This window comes from Alexandromys fortis, unplaced genomic scaffold (assembly GCF_014885135.2).
Source record: "Alexandromys fortis isolate MF-2015 unplaced genomic scaffold, M_Fortis_MF-2015_v1.1 scaffold_106, whole genome shotgun sequence".
Taxonomy (NCBI): Eukaryota; Metazoa; Chordata; class Mammalia; order Rodentia; family Cricetidae; genus Alexandromys; species Alexandromys fortis.
The window spans coordinates 4,923,482-4,941,670 of record NW_026067980.1 but is presented as its reverse complement, the minus strand read 5'-3'; the positions used below and the strand labels follow the sequence as shown (position 1 = coordinate 4,941,670).

The window sequence follows — 18,189 nt, the reverse complement described above, 5'->3', positions numbered from 1 at the left end:
TCCATGTGACCCTGAAATCGCATCCTGGTTACATTTATACCAGCATAGTAAAACTTCTGTTCAAAGATAAAAACCACAAATCTGTGTGTGAATAATCATAGTAAAAGACTTGTCATAGCCAAAACAGGACACAACCTGTATGCCCTTGAACAGGTCCATGCTGAGAGAAGCTGGCATAGTGATACAGCTGAGCGCTACTCAGAAATCAGTGATTATGACTGGCAATTCGGATGAATCTCTAGGCAGTTGTGCTCAGTGCAAAAAGCCAGTCTAAAAGTTATATACACTAAGAGTATGTTTGTGTAACTTTTCAGAGTCACAAAATAAAAGGAGAAAAGTATTTATCGAGTCAGGATGGGTGGTATCATTGGGTGGTATGGACCACATGCGTTAGTTTAGACTTACAGTGCTCTAGAAATGAGAGATGGTAAGAGAAAGGAAGGGAAGAGAGAATCAAGATCAACGTCTATATTTTTGCTGGGACTGGAACGCTAAAGCCTCCCCTAGGTATTGTAGATATGGGTTGGTTATTTGGCCACCAGACTCTGGCTTTCCCACTGACTTTATGAAGGGCATCTAACTCCAAAAGGTGAGAACACAATATTTGCATCCCTAGTCTCTCTTGCTGTTAGGCCACTGGCTTATTCTTGTCTCTGCTTTTTTAATTTAGCCAAATGCACTTGCCAGAGCTGTTGAAATGCTGGGAATTTGATGACATCTCTGCACTGTGGTGACTGTAAGGTCACGTGGCCATGGCTCAGCATGGAATGGAACCCGGTAGTTTGCACTGAAGCCCAGATGTCTGCTGTCCACTGCTCAGCGTAGCATCTGTACTGGATCACTTGGGTCAGAACTTTAGGCACAGAATTCTGACCTTTTCATGTAACTTTCAACTTTTCGGCATTTTTTTTTAATTCCTTCATTTTTTTTTTTGCTCAAATTTGACTGGTTGTTTCTGAATAATTACTTTAACTAATACCCAAGGTATGGATAATACAAATTCCAGAAAAATTCTCAAGAAAAAGAGAGAGAGATGTTTTAGTAATTGAGTTTCAGAATCTCCTAAAGTCAACCAAAAGGCACTTTTGCATAAGACAAATGTAAACATAGTATAGCATGAGCCTCTACATAGACCCTATCTGTCACTTTCTGTATGGTCTCTCTGGAATCCCAGAGCCACAGGAACCCAGCCATTGCCTGCTCTGGTCTCTTCTCTTTATGTGGCATAATCTCTTTAGTAGGCTCCACCTTTTTTCTTTCCCATTTTATTCAGCAAATTAATAACCAGAGATGTTCAAGTGAGAACATTAGTCGTAACTGGCCTTACAACCAAGTGGGAAAGTTCTACCCCTCAGCTCTATCTCCAGCCCTTGAAAGGCAATTCTGATAGTGTGTACACAATCCAGAGGAGGAAACCCAGCTCCAGAGGCAGAAGGGCTTCTCAAGGATGAAGGGTGTGTGTCCGCATCTGAAGGTTGAGTCAGAGTTGAGCAGAGTTTGAATGGGGAAAGCTCCCAGCTACAGGACAAAGACCAAAGGCAGGAAGATGTAGTCTCTTTCCGGGAGCTGGAAGCATATTTTGCCAGAATGGCAGCCATGTAGGCATGGCGGAAGAGCAAGTAATTCTCTTGTTTGTTTCTTCTGGCAATACTGGGCCTTGAGCTTAGGATCTCACTCCTGCTAGACAGGGCTGTGTCTCTGAGCTGCAGTCCTAGCTCTGGCTCCTCGACCATCTCTTGAAGGGCCTCATGCATCACCTTGAGTGGGACCTATCGAAGGGCCCTCAGGAGTGAAGTCATAGTCCTATAGATTTGAATCTTGAGAGTCAAGGACTCTGACAGACACTCTTGGAGTGTAGAATTTCAGAAGTTAGCTTAAATCTGTCAGGATTAGGGTTGCCCTGTGATCTCTGGGGTCTGAAAGAAGACCGCCAGTGCCTTGTTTACTCTTCAGGGATCTGCTTTGAAAGTACAGCTCTTGCTTCAGACACACAGCATGTTGCAGAATGCTCTGACCAGAAGCAGTTTTCTTCAATAGCAGGTGCAGTCTTTCTCAGACCTGGGTGCACAGACTTGTGTCTTACTCTGTGAGTCACAGTGACCAGTGAGTTCTGTGAATCCCAGGGTGGGTGGTATCTTTGTAAAAATGTGAAATTACTTAAAACTGTCCCTAAAATTCCCAGTCCCAACCCTGGATTTCAGGTTGTTCAACACCCAATCCCTACTATTTGAACTTAGTGCAGCTTCATACTTTCAAGAAAAAGGTCCCAGGTATTTTTGGAAGTGTCCTAACAGTTGGAGACCAAGAGAAAGGTGGACGATATTTGCCAGCCTCCTAAAATTTAGTTTTCAGAAAGAACTTAATTTCTTTGGAGCTAAAAGGAACATTTCCTCATATAACAAGCTCTTTTAAGAAGTAAAACTTATTTGGAAGTGGGGGGAGAGGAGGGCAAAAGGGGAGTGGAGAACGGGGAAGGGAACATGATGAATTGGGAAAATCCAGTCGGGAAAGGATGGAGAGGGAAAACAAGCAGAGAAATGTCTTCATAGAGGAAATCATTGTGGGGTTAGTGGGAAACCTGGCACTAGGATCCCACAAGGATGACCCCAGCTAAGACTCTAAGCAATAGTGGAGAGGGTGCCTGAACTGCCCTTCCCCAGTAATCAGATTGATGACTACCTTAATTGTCATCATAGAACCTTCATCCAGTAACTGATGGAAGCAGATGTAGAGATCCACAGCTAAGTTATGGGTCAAGCTCCTGGAGTCCAATCATAAAGAGAGAGGAGCAATAATATAACTAAAAGGGTCAAGACCATAACGGGGACACCCACAGAAACAGCTGACCTGAGCTAGTGGGATCTCACTGACTCTGGACAGACAGCTGGGGAACCTGCATAGGACTGAACTAGGCCCTTTGAATGTGGGTGACAGTTGTGTGGCTTGTGCAGTCTGTGGGGCCATTGGCAGTAGAACCAATATTTATCCCTAATGCATGAACTGGCTTTTTGGAGCCCATTCCCTATGGAGGGATACCTTGCTCAGCTTAGATACAGGGAGGAATGCCTTGGTCCTGCCTCAAGTGATGTGACAGACTTTGTTGACTCCCCATGAGAAGCTGCACCCTCCCTGAGGAATGGATGGGAATGGGGTAGGGGGAAGGTAGAGAGAGCAGGAGGAGGGGAAGGAGAGGGAACTGAGATTGGTATGTAAAATAAAAAGATTGTTTTAATAATTAAAAAAGAAGTAAAACTTACTTCAAAACTCATTTTAAGACCATTTTGATGTCTTTTAGTTGATTTGAAATTATCTTTATTTTGTGTATTATCTTCAGGAAAAACATCTAGAAGATAGAGAAAATATGGGAGAAAAAAAAACTTTAGTGTCAAATGAAATTCTTAGAGATCGATAAATACACAGACGCACATATAACTTGCAAGTACTTAATTTTTACAAAGTTAATGTTGACTTATTTTATATTATGCCTTTACCTTCTTTAGATTCTAATGTTTTCACTTACTTCATAGCAATTCCAGTGTATATAACTTGATGTGACTTGTGTATTTACTCTGCAAAATACCAGTGATGGCTCCTTCTGTATAATGGGGAAATACGATTCTGGGTGCTTGGCAGCATTGCACTGACATCAGCTCCCGGTGTGGCGCAGCCTGGCAGGTGGCATTCAGATGGGAACACATGTAAATTTGTCAAGTCACATGGTGACAGCTGGCTGGCAGAGGGAACAGGCTCGCTCTCTGATAGAGAAGCACGATCCGGAGAACTAATCAAATCCAACAAGACTAATTCCACCCACTGAAGATGGAGTTTATCCATTAAAAAAAAAAGTCTCCATGACATCATCACCTTCTATTTCCTTCTGTCAAAGCATCGACCGCCTCTCAGCTTCAACACACTGAGGACCCAGTTTCCAGAAGAACAGTTTGGAAGACAGACCACACCCATACTGTAGCATATGGACAGGTTTTTTGTTGTTGTTGGTTTTTTTTTGTTACTCACTTGTGTATTTGTATTTGTTTATTATTTACTTGTTTATTTGATATTTAAATTTATTTTATTATATATATTTATTTGTGTGTTTATGATGAGTATGGACATGCCTGTGCCACAGCACATGTTTAGAGGTACAGGAGTTCTTTCTCTTTTCCACCTTGTGTGTCCTGAGACTTGAACTCAGGTTGTCAGATTTGATGGCATGTGCCTTTACCCATTGAGCAATCTTTACCATCTTCAATATATACACATATATACTAGAGATATACTTATATGTGTATGTGTATCACTAGGCGGGTTTTAAGGATTTTTTATCTTTATTTATGTGTATGTGTTTATGTGTCTGTCTCTGTGAGGATATGGCATATGCCATGTGTGTTCAAATGCCCACAGAGGCCGGAAGTGGGTATCTGGTCCCTGGGGCTGTACTTATAGGCATTTTTGACCTGAGTGCTCAGAACTGAACTGGGATCCTCTGCAAGAGCAGCCAGTACTCTCAACTGCTATACCATCCCTGCCAGTGCCATCTATGATCATACTTTGAAAACAATAAACCCTACTTGGCTTGAACTTTTAAGCAGGCAATTATTGAAACTTCCAGCAGTGAAAACTGGGAGTTCTGCTCCACCACCTGCCTCTTAGGCTGCTGCCTTTCCATGATTTTTCCTTCCAGGTGCTTGTGTCTATCACTAAAGTTATGTCAGAAACTCTGTTCTTCACACTGTTTTGTATTTTGTAGCCTCTTAACTTCTTTTTACAACAATTTTGTGTGTGTGTGTGTTGTATCTGTATGTGTGTGTATGTTGTATCTGTGTGTGTTGTTGTACCTGCATTTGTGTGTATATTGTATCTGCATGTGTATATGTTGTATCTCTCTCTGTGTGTTGAATTTGTGTGTGTGTGTGTGTGTGTGTTGTATTTGTATGTGTAAGCATGCAATGACTTCCATGTGGAGCTCAAATGACAGCTTTAAGTATCTTTCCTTGGCCTCCACTTTGTTTGAGAATGAGTCTGTGTTGTTGGCCACTATGGATGCCAGGCTGTCTACCCCACAGGTTTCTAGGAATTCTCTTGTCTCTGCTGCTATCTTGCTGTAGGTTTATTGGGGTGACAGACGTGTGCCACCAACTCAGGCTTTCTATGGCTTCTGAGAATCTGACTTCAGATTTTCACACTTGGGCCACAATCACTTTCAGCCACTAAACTGTCTCCCAAGTCCAAGACTCATTCTTGAGTTGTTTATACAACATTCCTTAATGTGGTATGTTCTTGGGTATAAATGCTTTCCCTATTCTAAATCTGTCAGTCTTGTCCAAAGTATCATTAACTTTATTAGCTCAGATGTATTGTGACATTGGAAAAGTCCCCTAGCCCAGTTCAGGTCCCCCCAACTCAGGTGTAGATGATTCATTGCCCCTCCCATTGGTTTTTTAAGACAGAGCTTCTCTGTGTAACCCTGGATATCCTGGAACTAGCTCTGTAGACCAGGCTGGCCTTGAACTCAGAGATGTGCCTACTTCTGTTCCCCAAGTACTGGGATTATAAGCGTAAGCCACCACCACCCAGCTTTATTATTATTAATATTAATTTTTTTTAATGTGCCTTGGTGTTTTGCCTACCTGTCTGTCTGTCTGTCTGTCTGTCTGTGTGTGAGGGGATGTCAGATCCCCTGGAAGTGGAGTTATAGATAGTTGTGAGCTGCTGCGGGAGTGTTGGGAGTTGAACCCAGTGCTTTTTAGAAGAGTAGCCAATGCTCTTAATTGCTGAACCATCTCTCCAGCTCCATTGCCTTTCTTTTTAGAGCTACATTTTGTTTTGTTTCGGCGCAGTGTTCGCTCTGTAGCACAGGCTGGTGTGGAACTCACTATATGCCCCAGGGTACCAGTAACTTCTGATCGCCGTCTGCTCCTGCCTTGTAACTCTCAGGATTATAGTGCAGGTTACCACTATACTTGTCTTCTTTAGAGTCGTTTGGATGATGCTGTAGTGGTCCCTCCTTTGCCCCCATCATTGTCTCCTCTCCATTTCCATGACTGCTGCCATTATTTACATGGGCATTCCAGATTCATGTGAAAAGAATCAAGCAATCTCAGAAGTTCCTTGAGTAGCACAAAGGGAAGTATGTGTTTGGAATGAGTCCCTGAGAAAGCTGGGTGCAGAATGCAAATATTTTGAATGGACTTATCTTAGAGTTGTACTGCTTTTTTTCCTTGTCATTTTAAAACCCTTAATACGAATAAATTGTTTGCATAGTGGTCTTTAAAAAAACCTTAGATAAGAAATACATGATTTGAAAGCAGAGAATAAAAACATGAATGATAATGGACGTAATGCCTAGGGAAGGCCCTTGCTGCTGCTGCCAGGCAGACCTTATAATCGGCTGTTTTCTGTGTTTATTTCAGGATGCAGATACTGGATAAAGTGGCTGGTTGGTTGCCAGCATATGACTTAGTTGCCAAGTGGAGTGTTTAGCACTTGTTGCGTAGGAATTATATCACAAGTCCTTCCCATTAATGGTCTGCTGCTGATAACCTACTTGGCTTCTCATGTGGTCACTTTGAAACAGCCACTTGACAACATTTGGTAAATCACAAAGTTTCTTGCTGAATAAAGGAGTGAGTGAATGACTGTATGGGCTCTGCCATACAATGATAGGCTTCCTAGTAAAGAATGGGCACCCACTCAGTGTCTGCTCAGTGAATGAATTAATCCCGTGGGAATGTTTCTCTGGTTCACTGTGGCAAACTGTGTGGACTTGAACCTTAAAAATATGGTTAAATGGCTAGAAATATAGAGAAGTAATAGTATTTAAATGTTTATGGGGCTTACATTTGTAAGGTGAACAATATTCTGCTTATAAATAGAACTTTATATTGACTTTATATAGACTTTAAATGGATTAAATCTCAAAATTTTCTTGATTCTAAGTCAAATGCAAACTCATAATATTGATGTCCATAATATTATATCTTAAAAATCAATATAAAAAAGAGATGGCTTCAAGAATATTAGCTTTGATTACTTATAAAATGTGTACTAAATATGTTTTTATTTTTAGATTGAAAACTTGCAAGAACAACTTAGGGATAAGGACAAACAACTGACCAACCTGAAAGACAGAGTCAAGTCCTTGCAGACAGATTCCAGCAACACAGACACTGCTCTGGCCACACTGGAGGAAGCCTTGTCAGAAAAGGTGAGTTTAGCCTCCAAATCAGGCATTCAGAATTAGAGAAACTAAATTGGGAGGAGTTGATACACATGCATGCAGATATATGTACTTTCCCCCATCCCTACACTGCCTCTTGTCCCAGCTGATTCTTAGACTTCATGTTAGCCAGGAGACTGGGCACAATGCAGCCACAGGCATCCCTTTGAAACTCAGACATAGCATCACCCTTGGCTGTCTGAAAAAGCATTCACTAGCTTATCATTAAAATTTTGGTGATAAAACTCTTATCCTGCCCCATAGGGTTGCCCACCTTCCTGATGGAGCCCTTTGTGGACAGTACTTCTGCCTCATGCTTGTCTCTTCCTTACTTCTCTGTGCCCTAGTTTTGTTTGTCCTCTAAGCTTCAAGTATGTCATGCTCTCTTCTGCCTCCAGCACTTTACATTTGCTTCTACTTGCTTAGGATGTGATTTTCTATGTGAGTCTTCCTGGAGGTTGTTTTATCCAATATTCAAGATGTGTGAGTTCAAATCCTAGGTCCAGTACTCATTGTTTAGATGAGTTAGCCTCTGCATTCCTAGTTTTTTTTTTTTACCTATAGAATTGGGGCAATAAAAGTTCCCACCTCGGAGGATTATGTTATATCAAGAAGAAAATGTTGAGAGGGGTTATTGTTGTCATTATTATTTGATGAATCATTTCTGTAGAGACAGCATGTTAGTGTTCTTGTTCTGTACTACAAACTCCCACAAACTATTGCTGAGATTTTAACTTTTTGTGCATCTGTTTTAATGGGATTAACTCCCTCTTCATACTGAACTCCAAAGCAAAATAACATACCCTGTGTGTTTTAGTTTGCCATTTCCAGGACTTAGCAGGATACCTTACGGGATGCCCAGTAGATACTGGATACTGGTTGAACGTTCCACCCTAATGTGGGTGGGTGAAAGCCCCAGCTCTCAGAGTTGAAAAACAGAAAGTGACTAATAATGGCAAATGTGGGTTTTCAGAAGGTGTTATTTTCTACAGATGGAAAGAAATCAGAGAGGGGTACAGGACTCATGGGGTTTTATGGTCAAGTTAGAGATAAGAAAATGGTGTTTAAAGAAAGACTTGATGGCAGTGAAGTGAGACATGAGTCTTTCTGCTGGACCATAGTTTCAAGGAAGAAGGGAGGATAATTATAAGGAGCTTGGGAAGAAGTCAGATGTTAACACCTCTCAGGGTTTTAGCAGACTGAGAATTTTTATAAGTAGGTACTGTGAAGGCAAATTTTTCTTTTTTCTCCTTGTAAACATATAGTAAAGAAGAAGTCTTTTAAATCAATAACTATAAAATGCCATCCTTTAGGCAGAAGGGAAGGCATAAGAATTCCAGATTGTAGAGATGCCATTGACCGAATCACCTTATTAACAGCTATTAGATCTGTTACTAATCTCCATTTTCCAGATTTCTTTTTAACAACAAAGACAGGAGAATTCAGAGGGCTGGTTGATTCTTCAATATGCCGGCCGAGCATCTAGTTACTCCTGTACCAGCTGTTCTAAAGCCTGCAGTTTCTCTTTTGTTAAAGGAATTGCTTATCCCGTATAGATTTCTTAGTTAACCATTTTAAGAGTAGGGCTGTTGGTACCTCTGAGAGTTCACCAGTGGTTGTTCCGTGGTTTTGTACAGCCTGAATGGTCAATGAGTGGTTTTTTAATACCTTGTAACATCCTTTCCAGAAACATAACTTGGTTTATAATTCATTTCTAAGACTGCAGGAATGTTAATCTGGGCATTCCATTGTTGTAACAGATCACGACCCCATAGATTCACTGCTATATTAGCCATATATGGCCTTAGCATTCCTCTTTGTCCTTCTGGCTCTATTAATTCTACCCATCTCTTGCTTTGTTTTGCCTAAGGTAGGGTTTCAATTCTTAGGAATTGAACATCTGCCTCCTGAGGAGGCCAGTTTGGATGCCAAGATTCTCGAGTAATAATGGTTACATCTGTACCTGTGTCTAATCATCCTTCAATTATAATGTTATTTTTCATGCTTTCAGCTTTGGTCTTTGATCATTTATAGAAGTCTGTCAAAATATACATTTTCTATTTTCTGTTGGAATTTTTGATTCATCCTCAATGGTTATTAAATCATTCAGAGAAGTGTAGTTTTTTATGACAGTGACTGGATTTTCTAATTTTCCTCGGGAGATAAGTCCTCTACAGTGACTGGGAATGACTAGACCACTTTTGACCTTGGGGGATTTGAGAGGCCTTCCAAGGAGTTTCCTGTTAGTAATCGGATGCCTTGTTTGTCTCTTTTTGATCTACATTCATTGGTCCAATATTGACCTTTGCCTCATCTTCTCCATAATCCAGAAGGTCGGGCTCTTCTATATGGATCATTCCCAGAAGAAACATTATTTCTAGGGATGCCTGTCTACAGTCCTTTCTTGGGTGACCTATTCTGCTGCAATTAAAACATTTGCTATTTTGATATCTCTTCCATACCTTTGGAAATTGCTTCTCCTACCAAAGTCTCAGTATTTTAGTAAAATGAATCAATATTGGCTGTGTGTAGGATCAATTTGTCCATTTGATCTGACCTTTAAGGGCACAAGTATCTTTCTGCATCCTAAATTAGCATTTTCAAAAGCCAGAGATTCATCTAGCTTCTGAATTTGGTACCCCTATTTGTACAGCTTTAGTTAATCGTTGCAAAACGTCGCTAGATGGTTCTCTTGGGCCTTGTATAACCTTAGTATGTGATTCAATTATTTTTCCTAGTCTTAAATCTTGTCTCAAGCATTCAAGGCTGCTGTACAGAATAGAGACAAGATTTGTTCATTGTACATAGCTTGATTGCCTTGATCAGCATGATGGCTTTCACCAAGAATTTGGTCTTGGGAGGTTTCAAAACCTCTGACTCTACCTTGATGTTCAAGGGCCTTAGCTTCCTCTCTCCAATTACACTTCCACCATAACTGTGAACCATCTTCTAATACATTCGAGACTAATTGAAGCTAGTTATTTGGAGTTTCCCTATTTCTTGAAGCCCATGTCTTTACCAACTGCCTCACATATGGTAAATGTATGCCATAAGATACTGCTGCTTGCTTAATATCTTTTAGATCTTTCATACATATATGTTCCTATTTACATTATGTATATCCCTTTGTGTATTTACTATTTGCTGACTTTTCAGAAATAGTAACAGAATAAGTAGCTAAAACTCTTGGTTAGTTATCTCTATCTATGAGAGGTACTGGCAATGTTAAGTCTTTATTATTGTCTTTTGTCTGTATCTCATATCCTTAATTATCAATTCTGACAAGTTCTTCAATGGTTTCAAATCTATGTATCATTGTCTTTTGTAGAGTCTGAATTTCTTCACCAGTGACTATTTCTAATGATGTCATCGAATCAATTAATTTCTGGTTCTCATCTTGTACATATGATTACAAGTATTTAAGTTTTTCTGTTAATGATATCTTCTCATCCTTAGATTTGTTTATTTATTTATTAGATTTATGTTCTCATCCTTAGATTATTTGAGTGGGGTGTAGAGTATCTTCCAGGAGGGATGTTCTATCTGATAGCTTGTTATAACTTTTTAACATATTTTGATTGTCAGTTTCAACAGTATGAATCCTTTTAGATAATCTTTCAGTACCTTTTTGTAAGGTTTTTATAACCTGTTGTTATGGAGTGAATTTTGCCTGTCAAATTATTGTTATCATTTTCAATAGTATGGATCCTTTTAGCCAACTTCTCATTTCTAGTCTTTAGCATCTATATCATTTCTAAAAGTTTCTCATTCTTGACTGTATTATCAAACCATTTCTTTAAGAATATAATATGAATTATCAAACTAACTATATGGCTAAGACTGTATACATTCAAGGTAGGTCATATACCTCTTTTAGAAATTTCTCCATAGTATAAATGAAAAGATTATTAAATTTGTGAGTGGTGATATTATCTGCAATTATCAGATGATTTACTTCCATTAAAATCCTGGTTCAGATGAGAATGTTAAGGTGTAATAAAGATGTGGGCCAGTAGGTGTTACAGATACACCACTAAAGGAGTCCAGCGATGCTGGAGCTATGGTCTTCCTTATTCCAGTGTTGCTAACCTGTGCATTTTCTAAGCAGAACTCAAAACAACCAAATTCAATGGATTTTTGTTAAAGAGACATTGGTCAGGGAAGCCCTGCAGTGGGTGTGCCAGGGCAATAGGAGCCAAGGGAAGTTGCAGTCGCCACATAAGAGCAGCACAGAAAGTTGTGTTGTTGCCGCATGGGGGGTGGCAGTAATCCGCAGGTTCCACAGGAAGCCATGGGCAGACATCCGGGCCAGGAGGAGAAGCTAATTCAGGGCAGATGGGGGTTGGGAGTGCTATCTTTTCTCCCAAGCCCAGGTGGTGGCTAAAAAGCCTCAATCAAACAGCCTTTTTAAACAAATTTGTACCCCAAATGTTGGACACCAAATGTAGCACGATTAATAAAAACCCAGAGACAGATATTGGGGTTCAACCTGAAGGTCAGAAAAGCAAAACATCCAGCTACTGACTCTTGCCTCTACCTCAGTCTGAAGTGGCGATCCTGCCTCTAGGAATCAATGTAGTGATATTTCATTTGAATTTTAATAGATAAGGATCGTCTTAAGTTCAGAGAGTAAAACAGCTGCACTGACCAGCCTTACAGACCAGGCAGTGGTGACACACACATTTAATCCCAGTAACCATGCTAGTTCCCCATAGAAACCAAGCAGCAGTTGTGCACACCTTTAATCCCAGCCCAGAGACGAATATCAGATAGGAGAAAACAGCTCTCAGACACAGTCTCATTTTGAGATTCCTGGAGGAAGAATTTCCATTTCAGACTGAGGTCCAGGTAAGAGCCAGTAGCTAGCTGTTATGCTTTTTGGATCTTCAGGTTGAACCCCAATTTCTGTGTCTGGTTCTTATTAATCATGCTACACAGTCCTACCTCTATTCTAATAGGTAACTTTGACAAGTAATTTTTTTAGGCCTTCAAATCTTCTGTTGGATGAAAGAATTAGATAAAGTAGTCCATCAGTTCCCTCTCTAGTCTTAATCGTGATTTGTACTGTAGGTTCGGAATTAGAAGGGCTTATAATGGAAAATCTAGTGTCCTAGAACCACTGAAGCCATTGACAAGAAATCTTGAATAGTGTGCTTTACCCAGATCCCTTGGTCTTTGTGGCATACAGTAAGTATGTAGAAGGTAAAGGAAAGGGTATAATTCTATGTGAGTAGACTTTAAGGTCATATTAAAGAGGTATGAGTTTATAAGTTTAATATTAAACCATAAGATTATAAATTTTATTTGAGAATCTATAAGAATATTTAGTACATTGTTTAGTACATTAGTATATTTCAGAAAAAGATATTCTTTCAAATTGGAAAAGTTATTTCTAGAGTTCTTTGTATAATTTTGTTTATAAAAATGAAATGATTCAGAGAGTATTAAAATTATGTGTTCCTGTTTCATATTTGGGTATATGTTAGAATCTTCTTACTTCTTCTTAAAATTCATAGACTTAAAGAGATCCCATATAAATTCCATGTCATAGATTTTTGACAGGATATTATCTCTCCCCCCACTGGGACTTTTTCATTTATTTGAGTTTAAAGCCAAGGAATTTCCCAATTCTAAAACATCCTTTTGTTAACTTTTTCCTTCAAGGCCTAAGGCGGCATCAGAGAAATAGAGCTGAGGTTAATGGGAGTCCTACCATTCCTCTCTCGCCTTCATTGCTTCATGGTCAGTAACTGAAGCCAGTCTTTCTCCACAGCTTCACTCAGTACTGGATCACCTCATGCACCTTTGAGTTGCCTGCCCTCTAATTTGTGGCTTTTTGGAAACACCTGGACAGGAAGTTGTTTAGATTGATAGATTTCTAACTCTGGGTTCATAGCATCTGAAATAGAGAACTAGAAGAACAACTGGAGAACTAGAGTCAGAGAACGGCAAGAGCCAGGAGGGACAACAGTGAGTCAGATGGTTTAGTGGATACAGAGAGGACTGTCAGTGATTGGAGAGAGCTGGGAACTCCATAACATGGACAAAAATCCAAGACTGATTCTTAAAAATGAAGATGCTGAAGTCCAGTAAAACCACTGGATGGATAAGCTTTGGCTTCTGAGCTAGTTTGGTTTCAAAGTCTATTTACTATTGATTTTGGGGTTTTCCACTGTGTTGACAAAACAACAACAACAGAAACCAATACAGAAGGATTCATTAGAGGTGAATTTTGTGCTAGTGTTTTAGGAAAGCAGAGAAAACTCATCGAAAAGGAGCTAGTGAAGCCATCACTGGAGTATTAAACTATTTCTTCCTGTAGGTTGGAAATTTTTGGCTGTATCCGAATAGTCTTGTCACCTGAGGTCTTTTCACAACACCGTTTTCTCTGTTCCTCTGCTGGGATCCACAGTGACATGTAATATTTAAGCTTACCAGAGATTCTGATATGTTGGGAAACCGCTAATTTCCCTCCCAGTTCCGCTCCCTGTTGCTGTGGTGAAGTGCTTTGACAAAAGCACTTATGGGAGAAGAATTATGTTTTAGCTCACAGTTGCCAGTTCCGTCCTTGATGGCAGGGCATCAAGGCAGGCGAGCTAGAAGCAGCTGGGCACTGTTCACAGCCAGAGGAAGAGAGCTCCAAATGCATACACGCCATTAGCTCTCTACATAATATAACCCAGGTCGTACTGCTCAGAGATCGTTCATGGCCACAAGTAAAATAGATATTTCCGTATGAATTAGTATAATCAAGATAAAAATCTCCCGAATGTATGCCCACAGGCTCATCTCTCTGGTGATCCTGTGTTATGTCAAGATGGCAATTAACGCTAAGTATTACAATTCCACCCTTGTCAACTTGACACCCAGATACGTCGCTTGTGAGCTATAACCTTTCTCATAAGCTTTTCTTGTCTCCGTAAGCTCATGACCATGTTATAATGTAAGAGAGTCAGTCCCACATGAAAAGTCGGCTTTCAGAGCTCAAACCCTTTCAAACTCCAGCATCTCTGAAGTGGGAGCTCCTCTACAATGAAGAACACTTGCACACTTTCAGGAATAATGGCACAGAATAACAGCGTTCCTGTTCCAAATGGAAGAAGCAGGCACAAGGAACAGTTATACTTAAAAACAAAACACAACAACCTTGAAAAACAAATGAATCAACCACCACAACAATAAAAACATCCCAAAATCTGGCAGGGAGAGCACCAAATCCTCCCACTCCACTCCTGGCATCTGTGGCACATAGTGTGATCATTTGGGTTCCAATGGGCATTGGTAACCCCTCCCCTGTAGCTCTGCTGCCCTCAGCATATAATCTTGTGGGTCATTTTCTGTTCCACGTCTGTAACTCTCCTTAGAATCTGTTGGATGGTGTTAGCATCTCTAGGATCGATCCCAGAGTTTCTAGGATGTCTTGGTCTTTACTTTCAGACCTGCATGCAATGACCCCTGAGGCCCTCTTTACAGAAATTCTGGTGCTACCCCATATTGCCTGACCTCAGGTGCTCTCCATGGCCCCCTCATTCTTTCATGCCTCCAAAACAATAACACATGGGTGAATATGATATAGCTTAGTAGCCAACTTTATACAGTCTAGGAATACTCCTGTGAGGTATTCCTTTTCTAAATGGGCTTACTTGTGGTGGAAAGAGCCAGCCTGAGTGGGGGCAGCACCATTTCAAGGGCTGGATCTTGAACTATAGTAGTGTAAGAAGCACAAGCTGAGCAAGTTAGCAAGTGTATCATTGCTCTCTGTGCTTGATTATGGATATGCTATAACTTGCTGTTTTTACTTCTTGAAAACAATGGGTTGTGACCTGGTTCCGTAAGCTTCAGTGAAACTGGAACACCAACCATGCCAATCCTTCTGCAATCTCTTGGAACAGAGTTGTATCGGTTTCTGGAACCTGACCCTGGGAAAGCACATTTCAGTGAACTCTTTCAGCATCTCTATTTCAATTTAGACCTTCCTCTTCAAACAAGCTTGTAGTTTCACAAGTCAGAGCCTTCAATGGGTCATATCTTACCCTCAGGGCATCTTGCTCTATTGGTCTATTATAGAACAGTGTATTTTTCTTTCATAATTAGCCTCTTTCTTTCAGCTAACACTTTGGCTGCAAAGTTTAATTTGTTCAAGCTTCTTCTCCTCTTCCACAAACTCTATGGTTTTTACAACTTTCTGCCCATCTTTTCAATTTTTTTTTTAACTATAGATCTGAATAAGTGAAGTGACATGGAACCATGCTCAACCTGAATCCTGTCCTGCCTTCAAATGTCTGCTGCCAGATAGTCTGGTTCATTATCTTTAGATTCAACTGTATTCAAATTCTCCATACAGAAATTCTCCATACAGAAAGCCACATTAGTGGTCAAAATATCACACATCTGTGTCTCCCTTCCCAGTTCCTTATAGAGTTTCTTGTTGCTTCTAAAGTCAGAATATTCTCAGTCCATCTTTCTCTCTGTGTTCTTGGTCTTCCAAAATCCCATCTAAATGACCCATTAGGTTCTACTACGGCTTTTCTATTTTACAGTTCTGAATTCTTCCATATTCTAGACACAAAACCCCAGTGGCCCAAGAGCCATACAGTCAGGCTTATTTTATCAACAGACCCACGTCTGGCAGCCACTTATCTCTTAGTTTCTTCTCCTGCCGCTGTATAAAGTGCTCTTACAGAAGCCACTCAAGGAGAAAGAATTCCTTGAGTCCTTCACGGCCATCAAGTCAACGTAACAGGAGCTTCAAGTATCGTGCGGTGTTGTCCACAATAAGAAAAAGGGAACAATACATTTGTAAAAGCTACTACTTAGTTTGTTCTCTCCTTTCCTATGATCCAGGATTCCTTGCAAAGGAATGTTCCTCCCTACAACTAAGATGGCCCTTCCTGTTTCAGTTGCATGCTGCCAGACCCATCTCCTGGGTGATTTTAGATTATGTCAGGTAACGCTATCTATAAACTGCCCCTCCAGTTTGAAGAAAGGGTAAGGGCTCAATAAAGTAAAATAAGTTTCTTAGATATTTGGACTGAGTAGGCAGCATCAGTTGACTGTGAATCTTGCTAACTGGTTACCCAGGACTCCTGGGAAGTCACTTCCTTCTTGTCTGTGTTGCCCTATCTATGGTTGAGACTTCATTGCTTCTTCTGGTTTGACTCATCCAAGGCCACCTAGCTCATAAGTGAGGGAATAGAGTTGTATTAATTATTTTTCTGTAGCTGGGACCTTATGGAGCAACTTGCTCATAGGTTCCTATTTATCAGTCCATCCCAGGGAAGAGGCCATGGTTGGGGAGAGCTTCTTCCATTGTGATGGTGAGGAAGCAGAGAAATGAGATACAGGAAAAATACATTCCCAAAGAGACACACCCCTCCATCCTCCAACTAGATCCTACCTCCCACTTTTCCCTTTTCTTAATAATGCCATCATATTTTATTTTCCAGCACAGGGTTAATATAGAAATCGAGCCAGCGCCGTCATGCTCTGATCATCTGGAAGAGGTTTGTAGACAGAGCAGAGGTGTGTGTCCTTCATCTCTGAGGTGTGGCTCAGTGCTGTCACACTGATGCTGAGATTGAACATCACAAAGAGCGAACGTTTCTGATCTTGTCCTTATAAGGACATCGTGATGTAACTTCAGTAGCTTTTCCATGACAATACCATCTTTACTCTCGCTTAATTGAACATTTCCTCTAGAGCAGTGCTTCTCAACCTTGCTAATGCTGCAGCCCTTTAATACAATTCCCCATATTGAGTGACCCCCCCAACCACAAATCATTTTCCTTGGTGCTTCATAACTATAATTTTGCTGCTGTTATGAATCATAAAACATTCTAATATTTTTTGGAGATACAGGTTTGCCAAAGGGGTCACGACCCACAGGTTGAGATCCATTGTTCTATAATAAGACATGGTGTAAAAAAATTATTATATTAGGAAAAATGATTAGTAAATTTGGGGGAATTATAACTATTTTTTTTATGGTATTGGTAACTTAGGGTCTTGCATATTCTAGGCATGTGCTGTTCTGCTGCATGATGTCCCCAGCCATTAATAAGTAAGAGTTTGCTGTCTTTGGCTGGTTGTAGACTGTGTCAAACTCTGCTTACTGTTTCCCTTTATTTTGGCACTAGGGGAATGGTTTTTCCTTTAATTCCCAGGAACTTAATTCAACTGTAGAAGGCAAACAAAACGATGCAGCTCACTAAGTCAAAATTTTATTACTTAGGAAGGGACAAAGCATCCTGGTAGAGCTTTTGCTTAGTATGCGTGAGGCTGCTCTGGGCTCGAGCTTCAGCACCAGTGGAAAGTGAGATTGTGCCACCCAGAAGCTCAAGAGCTCGAACCCATTGTGTTTATAAAGCTAGTCTGGCCCGCCCCGCCGTAGCTACCTTACAGATAAGCAGTTGTGGATAGCAGAACCCCAGGCCACTGAAATGAGGCTCCTACCCTGTGATAGAACACAATGTGAACAGCACTGTGCAGAGCCAGATGAGTACCTGAAGAGTGTGTGCCAAGGCAAACCAGGCTCCGACAAGAATGTGGTGCCCGAATTTCTGCAAGTTGGTTGTTCATCAAGTAGATCCTGACATATTTTGGCCTTTTATCACATGGTTTAGACACCTGGCCCTCTGTAGCTGACAGTTTAATTACTTTGGTGGTCAGTGAAGGAGTGTTTTGTTGTACTGAATCATCAATAAGCTTTAATGTATAATAATGCTTGCTTTGCTTCTTTTTCTCTGTCTCTGCCCCGCCACCCACGCTCAGACAGTTGTGCTCAGTGCTTAAAGCAAACTTACCTACGTCCCAAATGATCTGACACCTTCTAAATGTTGCCACAGTTCTTAATTTCATGACCCTTGCTTTGAAGCCAAGAGGATCCCTAATTTGAATTCTCCCTTCCACTGTCCTCTTAAAGTGCCCTGTGGTGTGGTCTGGCAGGCAGTTTGCCTGGCTCTGGGACTTAG

General features: G+C 40.6%; 1 protein-coding gene across 4 annotated transcripts in view; it reads left to right on the top strand.

Annotated features, from left to right (window-relative positions):
- The window catches only part of Erc2 (ELKS/RAB6-interacting/CAST family member 2), an 875,988-nt gene that overhangs the window by 390,782 nt on the left and 467,017 nt on the right, over nt 1-18,189 (top strand). For all 4 annotated transcript variants that reach the window (XM_050158253.1, XM_050158252.1, XM_050158254.1 and 1 more), the window contains exon 8: nt 7,070-7,207. In XM_050158253.1, the coding sequence (XP_050014210.1) occupies nt 7,070-7,207 (138 nt within the window). The remainder of the gene's footprint in view (nt 1-7,069; nt 7,208-18,189) is intronic.